Source organism: Saccostrea cucullata, unplaced genomic scaffold, assembly GCF_032062105.1.
Source record: "Saccostrea cucullata isolate Sc308-1 unplaced genomic scaffold, CSIRO_AGI_Scuc_v1 ctg31, whole genome shotgun sequence".
Classification (NCBI taxonomy): domain Eukaryota; kingdom Metazoa; phylum Mollusca; class Bivalvia; order Ostreida; family Ostreidae; genus Saccostrea; species Saccostrea cuccullata.
This window is the reverse complement of record NW_026918875.1, coordinates 1,254,016-1,273,231: the sequence shown is the minus strand read 5'-3', so window position 1 is coordinate 1,273,231 and position 19,216 is coordinate 1,254,016. Positions and strand designations below refer to the sequence as shown.

The window sequence follows — 19,216 nt, the reverse complement described above, 5'->3', positions numbered from 1 at the left end:
GGAACAGTTCAAAGTATTTTTTCTTTAAAAAGACAACAACACATTAATGGTTGCTAGAACAACTGAAGAAAAAATTATCTAATTGCAGTTGTTATGATACATGTATACCGGTATACATATGTATGGAACGCCATGTCTGCCTTATGTTAGATGATTATATTATATGCTGTGGGTTTATAATTATATGCTGTGGGTTTTTAATTATATGCTGTGGGTTTATAATTATATGCTGTGGGTCTATAATTATATACTGTGGTTCTTATATTATATGCTGTGGTTCCATAATTATATGCTGTGGGTCTATTATTATATGCTGTGGATCCATTATTATATGCTGTGGGTCTATTATTATATGCTGTGGGTCCATTATTATATGCTGTGGTTTTATAATTATATGCTGTGGTTTTATAATTATATGCTGTGGGTTTTTAATTATATGCTATGGGTCTATAATTATATCCTGTGGTTCTTATATTATATGCTGTGGTTCCATAATTATATGCTGTGGGTCTATTATTATATGCTGTGGATCCATTATTATATGCTGTGGGTCTATTATTATATGCTGTGGGTCTATTATTATATGCTGTGGGTCCATTATTATATGCTGTGGTTTTATAATTATATGCTGTGGGTTTATAATTATATGCTGTGGGTTTATAATTATATGCTGTGGGTCTATAATTATATGCTGTGGATCTATTATTATATGCTGTGGTTTCGTTATTATATGCTGTGGGTTCACAATTATATTCTGTGGTTGTATTGTTACATATTCTGTCGGTTTATTAGAAACTAGCTATTCAAATCCGGACTTCTAGTTTTTTTTAGTTTACTTGCTCAAAAAATGGCGGCTAACCGTAATAGGAATGAGAGAGTGGAGTGCTGAATAGGAAGGCATTACCTGATTGGTTTAAATGAGGAACATGAATGTAATGTTTTTTTTATTTTTTTAAAAGTAAAAATATTAATGTTTGAAATAAATGAGGGAATGTATGAATATTACAGAAATATAGAAATACCAGGGAGATTGTAGGAGCGGGGGTTGATTTTTTTATGGAATGTAGGAATATAACAGAAATGTAGAAATACCAGGGGAGATTGTAGGAGTGGGGTTGATTTTTTTTATGGAATGTAGGAATATAACAGAAATATAGAAATACCAGTTGAGATTGTAGGAGTAGGGGTTGATTTTTTTTGGGGGGGGGGGGGGGGGGGTGGGCAGAGTGTTATTTACTGCCGGTACCTATAAGTTAATTTTTATCAACTGCAATTTTGACCTATAAACGCCATGGACCCTATATTTTGGGGGGATTTTTTTTATAAGCGCTTGGATTAAAGTTTCAAACGATGCCATACACTACAAATATTTATCATATTAAGAGCAATCTGATGCACATTGTTAACTTACTTACTTCCTCGGACATTATCAAATGCATCACGCTATACTATTCATTGGCGTCGGAAGGAAATTGAAAGGGGGGGGGGGCTAAGTGATAAAAAAAACATTCCATCATAAAAACCTGACAAGCCAAAAAAAAAAAAGGAAAATGGCCTAATCACGAAAATTCTATTTCTTGTCGTGGGGGGTAGGTTCGACGAACTTCTTTAGTACCTAATTTTTTTCTAAACACCACCAGTTTCCCCATAAGCTATAATGCGACGTATCTGTGGAAAGTGGGAGGGGGGCTAAACCTAAGAAACAATGTTCAATGTCTAGACTAAGTATATGTTTGGAAAAAAAGTTGGGGGGCTAAACCCCCCTAGCCCCCCCCCCCCCCCCCCGGTTCCGACGCCTATATATGTTAATATCTACATTCTTCTCACTACCCCCCCCCCCCTTTAAACAAAGGACATAACTCCTGTCAAATCTCAATATACCAAAAACAAATCTTTTTTCTTTTTTTTTTTATATATACATGTATATTTCCTCTCGGTGTGTCGTCAAATAAAGAGCAAAATATCATTCTTCTTGACCTTAAATTCACTTAACATTTTAACAATTAGGATCTCTATAAGGAAAAGAGTACCAATTATTTTCCCACAGAACTCTATACAAACCTTTTTTCCTCTCACTACTATACTAATTTAATTTCAAACAATTCCTTGGAATCGTTTGAAACTTTATTCCAGGCCTTATCCCCCCCCCAAAAAAAATATAGGGTCCCATGGCATTTATAGGTCAAAACTGCAGTTGTTTAAAATTAAAAATTAACTTATAGTAACCGCCAGTAAATAACACTCTGCCAAAAAAAAAAAATCAACCTCCGCTCCAATAGTTCTATATTTCTGTAATATTCATACATTCACTCATTTATTTCAAACATTAATATTTTTACTTAAAAAAACATTACATACATGTTCCTCAATTAAACCAATCAGGTAATGCCTTCCTATTCAGCACTCCACTCTCTCATTCCTATTACGGTTAGGCCTGGTGCAGTTGCCGCCATTTTTTGCGCAAGTAAACTAAAAAAAACCAGAAGTCCAGATTCGAATAGCTAGTTTCTAATAAACCGACAGAATATGAAACAATACACCCACAGCATATAATTATGAACCCACAGCATATAATAATGAAACCACAGCATATAATAAAAGAACCACAGCATATAATTATGAACCCACAGCATATAATTATGAACCCACATAATTATGAACCCACAGCATATAATAATGAAACCACAGCATATAATAATGGACCCACAGCATATAATTATAGACCCACAGCATATAATTATAACCCACAGCATATAATTATAAAACCACAGCATATAATAATAGATCCACAGCATATAATTACAAAACCACAGCATATAATTATAGACCCACAGCATATAATAATAGATCCACAGCATATAATTATATACCCACAGCATATAATAAAAGAACCACAGCATATAATTACAAATTCACAGCATATAATATAAGAAGCACAGCATATAATATAATCATCTAACATAAGCAGCCAAGGCGTTCCATACATATGCATCAAAACAGTATTTCAAATCTATTTATGTTACAGACAAATTCAGATTGTGCATGTTAATGTTAACTTTATATGTATTGTTAAAATTCAGATATTTTACTGGTGGATTTCAATTGAGAAAAGATTAGCAAAAAATGATGTTAGATATTTCTTTCAAAAACATAGAAGGCACACTTGGATGTTTATATTCAATATTTTCTTCAAAACGTACAGCATTTTACAAAAACAGAGGAAAGTTAATATGCTGGCATTTTATTGTTTTTATTTGATGAATAAACTGTTAAAAACATGCATTTGCAATGTGCTGATAGTACTGTATTACACAGTACAAACATTTATAAATTTTTCCTGGAAAATCTCTCTTGATGTCTCTTTGTATTATATTCAAGAAGTGCTGATAAGATTTGACACCTTTAATTCACAAAAAGAAATATAGTATATCATGGGCAAGTGTAAGAATGAAATGATGATAAATCTGTATACCATCATTTCAGTATGTGCAACTTCTGCAAAGAAATGAACGAAAACTGCAAATAATATGAATTTTTCTAAGTCCAAGGGGCATAAATCACGCATTCTCAATTTATAGTCTCAATTCGCTTTAAATAATGTACCGCGTTTTAAGTAATATAATATTTCAAATAAATTTTATTTTCTGCCAGTCATATGAACCATTGTTGGTTGTTGATTAAAATACAACAATTGTTTGTTGCAGCTTGAATGATTGTCTTAGGAGAAAATCACATTTTATAGCAGAAATCGATATTTACGTTACTGTCGCCGATCATCGTGTAGTTTTTATTTTAAACCAAAAAGAAGTTTTAAATCATTTACATATCTTTTTCTTAGTAAAATTGTCCTACATTTGAATTATATTTTCTGAATATCACACCCTTCACACATATGCGTGTCACAAATTTTCAAAAAAATTAATATATCTATCAAATTTTGATGTCACCGCAAAATTATTACTTTTCTATTTGGAAATTCAAAAGGACTGGAAGGATTGACAAACTGACTCAGTAGGACCAAGTTGTAACTTTTTAACATCATGAACACCCTTTCTATTGCATGGAATGGTAAAAAGGACAATGTTTATCTGTATTTATGAACAATAGCCCTCCTTTTCTTATAAGTCCAATGGTTAAAAAATTCAACGATATTTACGTGTTAGTATTTATTCACAAATTAAGTAAGAGAACTACACTGTTCCCTATGGGTCAAATTGCCTTACACTCAAGCACTAGAATATGCCTTTAATTAACAGTGGAATAATTGAACAATGCCATTAAAAGTTACGATAAATCTCAGGAAGATATTTACGTTACCGATATTCACGTTACCATGTTTTAAAGTAAATAAGTATTAATTTCTAAAGCTGTTTGAACAGATTTGCGAGTGAATCTTTATGATGTTAATACTAAGAACATGAAGAAATATACACTGTTTCTTTTAAATATGTCATTTTTTCTGTAACAAGAGTGCAGAAATGCAAATGGAAGTGCACATGCAAAGTTGAACATTTTTACTCAATATCTTGTGCATCCATGTGATTTGAAAATTGAATTGACATAATATTATTCACAAGTAGAATTGTGGTTTAATGATTGAATCTTTCCATTTTGAGCAATTGGGTTAATATTGCATAGTTTCAAGTGTAATACACGTTATCATTCGGAACGTAAATCTGAAACAAAACTTTCTTCAAGTCTGTATTTTGCTGTTTGTTTGAACTGATAGTGTACCGTCAACGTAAAAAAAATTGGTTATATACACCTAAATTGTATACCAAGCTAAACATTTTGAAGAAAAAAAATATCATTTTTGTAGGAAATTTAATTCCAGAAAATAGACGCTGTGTTGCATGTAGTGAGGAGGAGGAGGGGGGGGTGGTGTTCTACATCAGGTAATAAAAGAAAGACGGCTGTGGGTGTTGGGTGTCAAGAAACTGGTTGAAATTGAATCCATTTCCATTTTTGTTGCTTTGCAAGAAATATGGACCAAACCAGACACCTGTTCAACAGAGCGTTTCTATTGGAGGTACAATGTATAAGGAATTTTTGCGAGCGTTGTTCACTCTGTTGAACAAGCCTCAGGATTTCCCATGATGGGCCCTAAATAGCTAGTTAGGTACTCTAAAAAGCGAACTGGCCATCTATAATATCAGAGTTGCCTTACCAACACCAAATTTTAACAACAGCAAAAAACAATCTGATTTTATTACATATACATGTACATTTAATGTGATTTATTATAAACGGTCTTGTTACATAATCTTGGATTCATTTTGTAAGTAAATACAAAATCACTATAATATGGTAAATATATATTTCTGCATTATATACGCTGACATTTTATGCCAAGAGATTGTCAACATGAAAACTGTTGGCATTTTAAAGTCATTCACATTATAAAACAAACATGAGAACGGTATAAAAATAATGTTTTTAACATTAAACGGTATGTATCAAAATAGAAATTGAAACCTAATGCATTCATATTGATGCAATGATAAGAAATGAAAAAAACTTTTTAAAAAACACAATTTAAAAAACATATACAGAAAATTAAATTGTGAGCAATTGATGCTCTGTTACAACCTTTATAGATAAACAGAATACTTTGCCACACAGAATGACTGAAAGAATGTTCCTTTAGTTTTATTAAAAAAAATTTGTAACAGCACCAAAAAATAGCTTAAATTTGGTTGCTTTTAAGGGAAGGGGGTGTTACATCAATAAGACCGAAAAAGATTGAACAGCTTTAGATTTGAAATATTATTGTACTAGTTTAATGTTCTTCACATTTTTGTTCTGTATATATTGTATATTTATAATCATAACAAAAATATTGCAATTTCAGATAATCTTTTCTTTTTTGCTAATTACAATGTTCCATGTACAGTGTTAGAATGTCACAAACACTTCACATTATTACATTTTCATATTAAATGAGTATTTAGTAAAATATGTAAATGATTTAAGAAATAGAGAGTATTTGATTACATGCTTTATGTTCAAGAGGATTCATTTGATACATTAACAAAACATTGTTGGTGAATACATACTAATGAGTTAAACACAATTACATGCACTCAATGGCTATTTGAAGCCAAATTTAAGTTCATTAAATGATATGAATACTGCTTAAATATATCCTCATAAAATATTGTAGTAGTCAATACAGAGCTTTTGTTGATATTCAGGACTTGATGTATCAACCATTTAATCTCTTCCCCATTCCCTGTTTCGAAGCTCAACTCTGCGGATTTTCCCACTCACTGTTTTAGGTAGCTCGTCCACAAAGTCAATCTGAAATTTTGTAAAAATGGTTCATACAGGATTTTTTTTTCTTCTGATTAATTAGGGTAACAGACCACACAAAAACTTATTAAACCATGTTTTCAACAAACACACATCGAATGATTGTTTTTTAACTAAAGAAAATCCAAAAAGAAAACTGAATAAATGTCTTGAAAGACTTCAGCTGTCACAGTACTGTTTTGTGCTTGCAGTAAAACACAATTTCAATGAACATTCTAAGTAAGAATTCATGCTTAAACCTTTTTGGAATACACTTTGAAGCCTCGCTCAAGAAGCCATTTGCATTAAAGGGGGGTCAGCTGACTTTTTAGAATTTTAAAAATCGGAATACTTACTTGAAGTCTTACTTGACAGACTGTTTTGAGATACCTGTATTAAAGTCAATAATTAGACCTTTTTAGCTCATCTGAGCCGAAGGCTCAAGTGAGCTTTTCTGATCAAAATTTGTCCGTCGTCTGTCGTCGTTGGCGTTGTCGTCGTTGTTGTCGTAAACTTTTCACATTTTCATCTTCTTCTCAAGAACCACTGGGCCAATTTCAACCAAACTTGCCACAAAGTATCCTTAGGTAAAGGGAATTCAAGTTTGTACAAATGAAGGACCACGTCCCTTTCCAAGGGGAGATAATTATGAATTAGAGAAAAATTAATAGCGTTTTTAAAAAATCTTCTCAAGAACCACTGGGCCAGGAAAAATGAAACTCATGTGGAGTCATCCTCAGGTAGTGTAGATCCAAGTTTGTTCAAATCATGACCCATGGGGGTAGGGTGGGGCCAAAACGGCCGATAAAAGTTTTACATAGGAATATATAGGAAAAATCTTTTAAAATCTTCTTTTCAAGAACCACTGGACCAGGAAAAATGAAACTCGTGTGGAATCATCCTCAGGTAGTGTAGATTCAAGTTTGTTCAAATCATGACCCCCGGGGGTAGGGTGGGGCCAAAATGGCCGATCAAAGTTTTACATAGGAATATATAGGAAAAATCTTTAAAAATCTTCTTCTCAAGAACCACTGGGCCAGGAAAGATGAAACTCAAGTGGAATCATCCTCAGGTAGTGTAAATTCAAGTTTGTTCAAATCATGACCCCCGGGGCAAGGGTGGGGCCAAAATGGCCGACCCTAGTTTTACATAGGAATATATAGGAAAAATCTTTAAAAATCTTCTTCTCAAGAACCACTGGGCCAGGAAAGATGAAACTCATGTGGAATCATCCTCAGGTAGTGTAGATTCAAGTTTGTTCAAATCATGACCCCTAGTTTTACATAGGAATATATAGGAAAAATCTTTAAAAATCTTCTTCTCCAGAACCACTGGGCCAGGAAAGATGAAACTCATGTGGAATCATCCTCAGGTAGTGTAGATTCAAGTTTGTTCAAATCATGACCCCTAGTTTTACATAGGAATATATAGGAAAAATCTTTAAAAATCTTCTTCTCCAGAACCACTGGGCCAGGAAAGATGAAACTCAAGTGGAATCATCCTCAGGTAGTGTAGAAAGTTTGTTCAAATCAAGTGGAATATATAGGAAAAATCTTTAAAAATCTTCTTCTCCAGAACCACTGGGCCAGGAAAGATGAAACTCAAATGGAATCATCCTCAGGTAGTGTAGATTCAAGTTTGTTCAAATCATGACCCCCGGGGGTAGGGTGGGGCCAAAATGGCCGATCAAAGTTTTACATAGGAATATATAGGAAAAATCTTTTAAAATCTTCTTCTCAAGAACCACTAGGCCAGGAAAGATGAAATCCATGTGGAATCATCCTCAGGTAGTGTAGATTCAAGTTTGTTCAAATCATGACCCCCGGGGCAAGGGTGGGGCAAAAATGGCCGACCCAAGTTTTACATAGGGCTATATAGGGAAACCTTTTAAAATCTTCTTTTCAAGTACTTCAAAGCTATGATTAGTGATATTTATATGGAATCATCCTCAGGTAGTGTAGATTCTAATTTGTTCAAATGATGAATGCCTGGAGGGGGGGGGGGGATAAATTCAAGCCCGATGTGCTCAGGTGAGCGCTGTGGCCCCTGGGCCTCTTGTTGGGTATGTATTTGGGGCTTGACTTACCTTTCTCGGGTACTTGTATGGGGCTGTGATTGATTTAACTTACCTTCCTTGGGTACTTGTATGGGGCTGTGATTGATTTGACATGTTCCTGCAGTTCCTTTCTCAGTTCACTCTCATCTCTTGATTTGTAATGTTCAGTTCTTATCACAAAGGCTTTCACAACCTAAGAAAAATGGAATTTTTTTTAATTAGCACATAAGCAATTGCATTAAATATCTTTATTTCATTCTACACAGTTACATATCATTATTGTTGTCCAGATTTTAAATTCTAGCCAGGTCAGAGAAATGACCTGAGGAAGATACATGATGATTGTTTCAATGTTTGGATTACCTCCCCTCTGGTTGGATCGGGACTACTGACAACAGCTGATTCCAAGACAGCTGGGTGTTCAATCAGAGCACTCTCGACTTCAAACGGACCAATCCTGTAACTAGAAAAATCAACACCGACTCAATACACAGATTTATACATATATCTGACATCTGATATAGATATAACCAGCTTCAGTTGACATAAAGCATAGCTGAACATTGATGTAGGCTTTATTTTAACAAAAGAAATGTGATCAGGTGAAAACAAAGCTTTGTATTAAATCAAAATTGAGCTCCTCTAAGTTTTATAGCTCTGGAGGCTGATCTTAAAATTACACGGAAGAGGAATATTTCGCTTTAAAATTTGTCAGTACATACAAAATGTTACATGAATTTCAAATACAAATGTACTCGTAATTCAGTCATTAAGTTTCACATTTACAAAGAAATATTTGAATGTAAACATGAATTTTGTGCCTACAATGTCATTAATTACCCAGATGTTAGAATGATGTCGTCTGCTCTGCCAACAAACCAGAAATAACCTTCATCATCCCTGACGGCCTTGTCCCCCGTCATATAGAACTTACCCCGGAATACAGACATGGTCCTGTTCTCGTCATCCTAATATAAAATTGTAAAATGTATTATCACAATTATCCCATGTTTGAGTTTCTCTAAGGTTAGTCTCATAGTAACTGATCACTGATGGAACAATGATTAACTTCATAACTTTGTTCAGTGTAAGAGCCTAATTCATGGCCAAGCTTACATTACCTCAAGGTCAAAAAATATTTCTGTATAAAATTGGAGAAATAAGTGCTGCTGTATTTTTTGTCACATGTCTCTTGACTCAGAGCTTGTAAAAGTACATGTAATGTATATAAAAAAAGTGAACAGAATATAGATAATGAATCACAATAATTGAATGTTCGGAGTATGTTGTAAATTGTAATGTGTATTTAAGAAATTGCAAAGCCTGATAAACAGTTTTAACACATGAAAGTTAGAAATGACTGATCATTACTACAGGTAAACAGTACATTCATGTTTAATTTTTAAGTTACATGTATCACTAAAATCCCTTCACATTAAACAAATGAATTCAAGAGGATAAGTACTACTGAGACAAAGTAAAATGGTTTACCACGTATCTTGTGAAGAGACCTACAGGTCTATGAGGTTTTACTCGCAGTCCAATGTTACCTTCCACATTGTTTGGCAGAATCTTGCCTTCATCATCAACAATCTGCAAAAGCATAATTAATTTCTACTTTATTAGAATACAATGCTAGCTTATAGACAGTATATTTAATGCATTCTGTATAAAGGATACATGTATATGATAATTGTACCTGTACTTACCTCTAGATCTATCCCAGGTGCAGGCTTCCCCATTGACCCAGGTTTAATTTTCATACAAGGATATGTGCCACATAGGAATACCTGCAAAAACCCAAAGTCTCTGACAAGACTGAAACTCTGCTTGTGTGTACTTGTTGTCTCTTAGTTAAGTGAGCTTCTGTATCAATTATTGTTTAAATTGGAGAAAAACTGTAGGAGGAGTAGCTTTTTCTAGAGTTCTGAAGAAATTTCTATTTTTAATAACCATGGCATCAATACCTGTCAAGATAAAAAAAACCAATAAAAAAGACTTACATATCCGAGTATAGTGTACCACATTTTATTGAAAAGGACCAGAACTGTAACAGAAGTATATTTTGACAAAAATTTCCAATAAATTTTTATTTCTATAAGTAACCATGGCAACAATGCTTGTCAAACTAAAAATAATAATAATTCATGTATCTATCTTTAAGTACTCTGTATTTGTGTACCATTAGTTTTATTGAATTGCACCATCAATCTATAGGAGGAACAGCATTTTGAAAGAAATGTCTATTTTTACTAATCATAGCAACACTGTAAGATCAAAATCCAATGCAAAGAATTGTGTATCTTAACAAAGTGTACTTGCTTACTAAATATAAATGAAGTTGGAACAAACAATAGAAAGAATTACAAACATTGTGATTATTTGCCTTTCTACAGTACCCCAATTTAACACAGCTGTTACTGTAAACATATTACATTAGGCTGTGTATTCATTTTAGCATCTTTGGCAGTACGAAACTTCCACTTATTCAAGTACTACGCTCATTTCCTACACATATACTCATAAATAAGAACATGACAGAATGTGCTAAATCAAATCTATGCTAATCTGTTCAAGATTCAATTTCTGCTAAATATCGTACATGCCAAATATAATACATTAGCAGTATAACTAACAAACTTTTTGTTTAATTAAATTAAGCTATTTACAAGTACATTAATTTTATTGACTATGTTAAAATTTATCTTTAGGCCATTTGTTTGACACATGGCATGTGGTCAGACTTACTGTTTACTATTTTAATTCCTTTGTTAGTAGAAGAATTGTGTTACTAGTACCTACTGTTTCACTTTGTCCATACGCTTCATACACCATCCCTCCTCCTGTCCCCTCCTCCCACTCCTCCAGAAGCTCAGGATTCTACACAAAATACAATGAAAAATTCCAATTCTTCAGTAAGTCTTATCTCAATGTATGTTCTACTAAGGATAAGACTAAATAAATTCAAATTTTAGATGCTATGTTTTTTTAAATTAATTTATCTAATTGGGCAAGAATCAGAAATTTTGAGTTTTTGCATATAATTAAATTATATACATATTCATGTATATAATGTCATATACCAAATCTAATTTATATCAGTCAGTCGCTGTTTTTCTTCAAACCTAAGTACACTGATAACATAAAAATAATTTTACTTTCCCTGAATTTGCTTTGGACTTACAACAGGTTCCCCTGCACTCAGGCACTTGACATTGCGGAGGTGAGTGTATCTGGACAAGTCCTCTTTCACAATCAGCCTCAGGGCAGTGGGAGGGACACAGAAACAGCTGATGGTCCGATTTCTGTCCAAAATCTAATTAAAAATAATTTTCTCTCAAGATACTGGTAGGTTTTGTTATATAGCATACTACCATTTTACTTAAATGAAACATTAGTTAGTCTACATAATAAAACCATTTACGGATCACTTAATCTCTCTGACAGGTCATTTTTATAAGTTTGATTGGAAAGAAAAGATTTTCACACATTTTGACATTGTTATATTTTAACTCATACAGTATCCTTCTTCAAAGGACAGATCTTAATATTACAGTACAAAGACAATCTCACAGGATTATCAGAGTTCCTGTGAATAAAAAGTGATTTATTTTATAGTACCAAAAAATTGATAGAAATATACCTCTAAAAATGCCTTTGCATCAAATTTGTTAGTCTGATGGGCAAACACACATGCTCCTCTAAGCCATGTTGCAAACAGGCTGCTATAGCCAGCCTTAGCCCATCCAGTGTCTGATATGTTCCAAACAACATCATCATGGGAAACATTCAGCATGTACCTAAAAAACATTATATATATAACTAAAAAAAAAAATTGGTCAATCAAATTTTGTAAATTTTCTACATTCAGTAAAACATGCTTATACATAGCAGATGGACAATTTTGTTTCATTATATGAGAAATTTGTTAAATCCATCAAGTTCGCCCCCATTTTATTTTCGCCCTTTTTGCCCTACCTTCATTTGGGCGAATTTATAAAACGAAGCTAATTCAAAGAATACAGTATAATTTCTTAAACAAACACATTATGACTGGGCAAATTTTAAATGGGGCAAAATTGTTTGCAAGCGTGAAAGAGCGAAAAGAACACAGGGCGAAAATAACCCTGCTTACAGTAAATCGTGTGTGTCTTTAAATCTGATCCAAATGATAAATTGGACTTAAACTGAGAAAAATAAAGAAACATGATTTTTCTTTTAAATACTCTTATCTAGTTAGAAATAGGGATTACCTAGCTGTTATAAAGTGTCCAAACCCAAGACCTCCATGTGTATGTTCAGCCATTTTAGGTGCACCTGTTGTTCCACTGGTGAAATACAGAGTCATTGGTTCATCTGATTTAGATTTCACTGTCTTCAAAGACACAATTACAAGATTGTAAGTTTTCTTTTAATCCTCATATATAGATTTGCCATTGAAATAACATCTATTAAATTATGCAAATTGTGGAATTTGAAATTTTTAATCATGCATTAAAGTCAATTACAAGAGCACTTTAAAGACCCAATTTTTTTACCGTACGGTTTCCTGAGGAGGGGGAGTGGTCCAAGTAACAGTGGTGTTATTAACCTGGAGACCCCCAATACCCAAGATGTCAAAAATCTACATACACGTAGCAGTACACAGGAAGTCTGTGTTTGGTAATCAGGGACAACATTACGTGTTTTGTGTCTAGTTTTTTAGTGAAACTACGTCAAATTAGGGAATAACTATCTTCTAATTTGATAATTGCGACCGTTAATGCTGATTTAACGGTTGCAAACTGAGTTTTACCGGCGATGCGTAAGCATTAACGGTCGCAAATACCAAATTAGAAGATTAGTTATTCCCATTCTAATGCAATCCATGCATTGTGTTGGTTGTTTACGTCTTTTTTTTATGAATTTTGTTACAAGAAATACGTCACGGAGCATTGTGTATTTGCGTTGCTGTATTATGAAGTGACAATGAAAAAGCTTTCACACTCGTTAATGCTCGTTTTACTGCTTCAAACATCAGTGCATTAGCCAATCAAAAAGTGTTTTACAAAACTAATGCATTAGAATAATTATTTTAATATGTCAACTTTATTTTGTAAACTAACCGCATTCGTCGTATTAATGTTTTGAAGGAAAAAAAAATATAAAGATATATCGTTTTATAAAATGTTTTCATTAAATTAAAGAAAATAATCACGCGTAAAAACTACAAAGAAATAACATTTATTTTTTTAATCTTCAATAAAAGAAATCACCATAATAAATAAAGTCTGAATATTGAAATAAAAAAAATAATTAATCCATTTATCCGTCGTGCTTTTGAACATTTACCACATCGGAATATATATATATATATATATATATATATATATATATATATATATATATATATATATATATATATATATATACAGTGAAACTTGTCTAATTGGGATGTTGTATATTCTGTTAGCTTGCCTAATATGGTCTAATTTTTAAGTAAATTCAATTGTTGAAAATGTCTAAATGAATCCTAAAAGTACTCAGACATTAACCTACCCGGTATATACCTGACACATTTAGGATATGTCAATTCAATTTTAAAATATCTCTTGTTTATTTCTTTACTTTAACATACATTATTAAAATAGTTCCAAAATCCAAAAAGTCAAAATAAAACGTGGTTTGTTTTTAAAAATCCAGAAAGAATCACCTGAAAATCATCTGTTGAGTTTGCCATTATTTCCCCATAATTCTCCCATCCTGGTCTGAAATTAATTTAAAATATCAAAATACCAGTAATTTAATATAAAACACAATTAATGTAAAAACCCAATATTTATGGAAATAAGTGAAAATCATAGGAATAAAATGGCAGGAGTGAAAGTTCTAGTGTACAGGATGGAATTATGAGCTATATGATTATATTCACACCAAAATGGACAACACATTTTTTAAAGAAGTTAGTTCACTTTACGCATAAAATGGCCCTGTAGATATACCAATTGATTGATTAACACTTGTTTTTCTATTTGAAGCATTAAAATAAAGTAGAGACTTGGTGCTTTCATATCCTATTATAAGTTTTCTCCTCAACGTCCAGGTCTTGGAGAACTGGCTTTATGAAATGGCAATGTTCTTGAATTTTTAGGTAAACAGGTATAATTGAGTACTTTCAGTGAAGAAAAATAATATGAGCGCACTCTCTAATCTAAAAAATAAAACATGTCCATTAATCCTCAGAAACAGTTCTATCATTTAGTAGTTGCATATTTTAGATCAGAGGTTTCGCTCTATATTAAATATTAAAAATAGCTTTAAAAATTGGCCGTTTTTGTACACTTTTTCAGAATATGAGGAAATTGACGCATTTCGTGACGTCATAATGCATTGACTAGCCAGAAAATGACGTCATTTTTTATAGATACGCAGTCACCGAAGATCTAAGTGATGTTTAATGCATTGTTAGCTAAAACTATGCAGTTTCAGTTTTTCAGAAATTCACAGGGCCAAATAAGGCAAAAGTGAACCTTGTTCTTTGGGTTTATCAAGTCTTTTTACCTATATTTAACCTTTTAACTGTGTGTCCGAATTCAAGATCAATATAAACTGTATGGTCATAACGTGAACTTGTACATGTATATATATTTGTTAGAAAACAAAAATATGTCAAATTGCTTTATTTTATATATACATGTATTTCAGAGATCTGTACAACTATATTATTTTTCATCAAAGAAAATAAAATTCTGACTAATATGCAGCTATTTCAGATTAATGAGGGTTCATCAATCAAAATTAATTACAGGAACCTTACTAGTTAAAAAAATATTACTGCCAAGCTTATACATACATGTATGTACATTTATTTTGTTTAAAAAAAAAACAAAAAAAAATCTCTCTCCTGATTCATGAAATGTTCATGTAACATTCAAGGTCTTTTTCTGACCTTGAGCTCAATGATTTTCAGTGTAATCAGTTTGACATTATGCCAAGTTAGGATCCTCTATATTTTTTTAAACAAGCTATTTATCATCAAGGTCACTAAACAGTGGAGCATCTTCTTGTGACATGATGATATTAAATCTTAAGACAAATAAACTGATACTCTGTTTAAACAGGTTCACTTGTCACCTGGCTTTGTGATTCCATCTACCTGGTAAAATCTATGAATTCTGTATAAATATTAACATATATACATTGTCCTTGAAATTTTGACAATAAGGTTCAGTCAGAATGCTTTTCTCCCTTTTTGAGCATGATGCATCTCCATAACAAATATGAGACAAAAAACTTTAACATGATGTCTGTTATATGATGCACACCAGGTTTTAACCTTACCTTTAGCCATTTTAATCAACAAATGGTAACAGACTATAAGGTGAAATGTTGCTGTAGATATTTTACTTTTTATTGGATAACTGACAGTTTAACCTTGACCTCAGAGCTCTGCCCCTTTGGCCTTTTAAAGCAATAAACTTCTTTTACTGGTCAATAATTATTATGCAGAAAATTCAATACTGGAAAAGTCAAACAGTGCTCTTTCATAAAATGTGCCCCGAACCACTATTACAGAAGCCTGCATATACATGTACTGATACACAAACACTTAATTTTGTTTCAAGGAGGAAAAAAAAGTAGAAAACATAAATCTCATTAGATATTACCAGTTAAATCATTATTAATGGCTAAAAACAAAGCCATACAGCATTTTACAGTACCAAATGATTGAGCAGTTTTGTATACAAGTACATGTACATGTACTGTGCCACTTCATCTTCGAAAGCCAAGGGTTTTTGTCTGCTTCCCTCCCCACAAACTCTTGGAAGATTATGCCACTAAAACTGTGGCTAACACATGTACATTGTTACTTCCGAGGTTTCTTCCTTTCCAAGGAGAAGACTTTTTTCATGTCGCATTATAGCATTATATCATTCACAAAAACAGATGAATAATCATCTATCAATATTTTTTTCTGCTCCATGTTCTTGTACACAAGTACATATGTATACATTATATTCTTCCTTCATATATGCATATATATTTCTTTTGATAAACTTTTAATTACCTCATGCAATTCTTACATCTCTGCATTTATGTACATCTCATCTCCATCTCTTGTTTACAATGGATATCAAACTACAATTTGAAAACTGTTAGTAGATTGGCTGGAATCAAGACTAAAATTGAGTGCTTCCAGAAGATTTACACAAGTCAGCCAGTTTTAGTGATGCAATCTGCCATGGAGAGCAAAACAGACCAAAACCCTTAGTTTGCAAAGAAGGTACCTTTTTGAAAATTTACTTCCATATACTGATTAGTATGCTAAAAATCCCAATATTTTACAAAGTAATGAAGCTGAATACATCTGTTGTCCACTTACGGGGTATCAGATTTGTGCCCTATATAGATCTTGCTCTGGACTCCTGAACAGAGACTGATGACCTGAATAAAACAAAAATCTATTTCCAGAGGCTAAATAATATATCCTAAGTATGTTTAAACAATATCACTTCTTAAATTGCAGACTTGAGAGTAAGCAAAATCTAATACAATTTTTAAAACAATTTCACATTACATGTGTCTTTAATTAGTAAGTTGAACTGTTATATTTCTATATTTAGGAATATAGTAAACAATGTTAAAGTGATTTGGAAGTCCTAGCCTCTTATTCTTAAAGTGTTTTACCCTAAATATATCACAAATACTTGGATATATCATGAGAAGGATTTTCTTGGTAACTTGTAAAGGATTTTCTTGGTTCCATTGTGTTTGGGATAACTAAGTTTGACTGTATATATGCATTTTACAATCAAATGATTCTCTGGTAAAAAAAATATTTTAAAATTTTCATGTTTGTAGACAACCTTCCAAACTCTGCGGTAAAGAATTTTACAAGGGTATACATACTATTCATATACATGTGTGCAAATAAATGATAGTACTATTTAAAGATTCTTTAAATTTGTGGAATAAGACTGACCTCTTCAACATTTTGGACACTGGACTGGTCAGTAATAATACATTTGGCTCCAGATGACTTCATTCTGAGTTCAATATCTTTTGGTCTAAGTTGTGTGGTCCCCGAACTGACTATCAGACCTAATAATCAAACAAACTTCTGTCTGTATATGATACAAGTAAAAAATTAAATTTACTTAATTAAGCAAGTGGAAAATTCATTTTACCAGTAGTGGTGGGGGCTAATATTCATTTTACATTAAATGACCACCTTTAACTTTAAGGCACTGAATCAGAACTCTGCATAACCGTCAAAGTGTTCTTACTTCTAGATATTAACGAACTAACTATACACCCATGCTGTATTCAAAAGAAATCAAATTCTTTTAGGCAAAAGATATTTGTTCTTTTAATTGTTTAATTCAATTAAGAGTTTAAGAGATAGATCTTTTAACCAGGAGGGGGTTGCTTATCTAAGTTGACATCTGTATGTAAAACTGACCTGCTCTGATAGCAGCTATGTATATAAACCACCATTCTGGGATTCTTGGAAGAATGACAATAAGTATATCACCTTTCTTAAGCCCACAGTGATTGGTTAATACATTAGCCAACCTAAAAAACAGATAAAGAAACACTTATTTCAGTCCTTCCATAATAACATGCCGATTCACTTAGATAACCCATAAATAATCAACAACCAAGCAATGAACAGAAATATGCAAAATTTAGATTAAATCTACTAACTGTATTATTATCTACAACAGTGAAATAGGAAAAAAATAATCAATTTATGCTATTTTTCTTATTGTATATAACAATGTATATACTTCATAAACTATTTTACTCTTGTCTTCTCTATAAGGAAATCTTGATTCAAGAGTTGACTGATTGAGCATTAAGTAACATGTCTTTAATTTATACCAAAATATTCAGTGTTTCAGTGTTACCTTTTGCTTTCGTTTGAAATTTGTTGAAAATTGAACTTCATCTCTTGTCCCTCATCATCAATCCACCAGAGGGCTGGAGAAGAGGCACTTTTGGGACTCTGGTAGAAAATTAAGGAAAAAAAAACTTTCAAAAAATTATTTGTGGTACTATATATCATTTTGGAAATTTTATCTTCATTCCCTAAAAAAAATCTAAATTTGTTACTTAATTGAATGCACTTAGTATGATTTCTAATTACCAGGGGGTTTACTCACATTCTCAGAAGCCCAGAAATCAATGACATCTTTTGCAAAATTGAAGTATTGGGGCACAGTAAAGTTTTGCATCTTTCTTCTGTGTTCTTCATAATTATTGAAAGGTTCATTATCTACTAGATATGAGGTTATACATCGCTTCCAGCATCTGGACGTAGAAATTCTCAACACGAGAGATCTTCCGTATGTCTGAAGACAATGATGAGCCATGAAAAAGGGAACAGACCTATATATTAAAAGATAGAAAAGTCTTTACTTGAAATAGGCGTCCTTCCTAGCAACGATCACAATATGCTTTATGATCCTTTAAAATATAGAAGAAAGGGAAAAAAACAAAGTTTTCAAATCTTATAAGGGCAACAGATTAAGCATTATTGACAACAAATATCAAGCTCGGAGGATAATCAACCAATCTCTACTAATTAAAAGTAAAAGTTACTGAAGTAGGGTAGTTTGAAATCTGAAGTCACAATCACAAGTCTAGCAAAAAATTAAGTTGTATGAAAATCTTATGAGTAACTGTGAAAAGTATCTTGCCTTGAATCTCTGTAGTATACTTGAAGTTGAGTAATGTATGAGACAGTTTTTTCCCGTTTAGCAGTAAAGGTTGGTTGATTTTTTTCAATTTTTTTTGGGGGGGGCTATATCATTTTGACAGTTATCATGGTTATCCCTGTTAATTACAGAAAAATGATTGATCTACCATACTGCCATATATGTCCAA

General features: G+C 32.4%; 1 protein-coding gene across 1 annotated transcript; it reads right to left on the bottom strand.

Annotated features, from left to right (window-relative positions):
• Nucleotides 1-5,191: 5,191 nt before the first annotated feature.
• Nucleotides 5,192-18,743, bottom strand: LOC134274059 (acyl-coenzyme A synthetase ACSM3, mitochondrial-like). Its single transcript, XM_062756300.1, has 16 exons — nucleotides 18,493-18,743; nucleotides 18,238-18,335; nucleotides 17,790-17,902; nucleotides 17,310-17,428; nucleotides 16,710-16,771; nucleotides 14,040-14,094; nucleotides 12,601-12,722; nucleotides 11,991-12,147; nucleotides 11,532-11,663; nucleotides 11,150-11,227; nucleotides 10,057-10,137; nucleotides 9,839-9,940; nucleotides 9,188-9,315; nucleotides 8,711-8,810; nucleotides 8,421-8,540; nucleotides 5,192-6,300 (listed from the first exon to the last, which is right to left on the bottom strand). Exons 1-16 carry the CDS (start codon nucleotides 18,700-18,702, stop codon nucleotides 6,214-6,216), a joined length of 1,764 nt encoding a protein of 587 aa, XP_062612284.1. The 5' UTR covers nucleotides 18,703-18,743; the 3' UTR covers nucleotides 5,192-6,213.
• Between the last annotated feature and the right edge of the window lie 473 nt (nucleotides 18,744-19,216).

Bases quoted from the DNA above. Each gene is read 5' to 3' on its own strand.
- LOC134274059 (XM_062756300.1), bottom strand. From the start codon at position 18,702: ATGGCTCATCATTGTCTTCAGACATACGGAAGATCTCTCGTGTTGAGA. The intron at 17,903-18,237 runs GTAACACTGAAA...TCTGTTTTTTAG, and splicing joins ATTTCAAACGAAAGCAAAAG to GTTGGCTAATGTATTAACCA. The intron at 11,228-11,531 runs GTAAGTCCAAAG...TATTTTGTGTAG, and splicing joins TGAGTGCAGGGGAACCTGTT to AATCCTGAGCTTCTGGAGGA.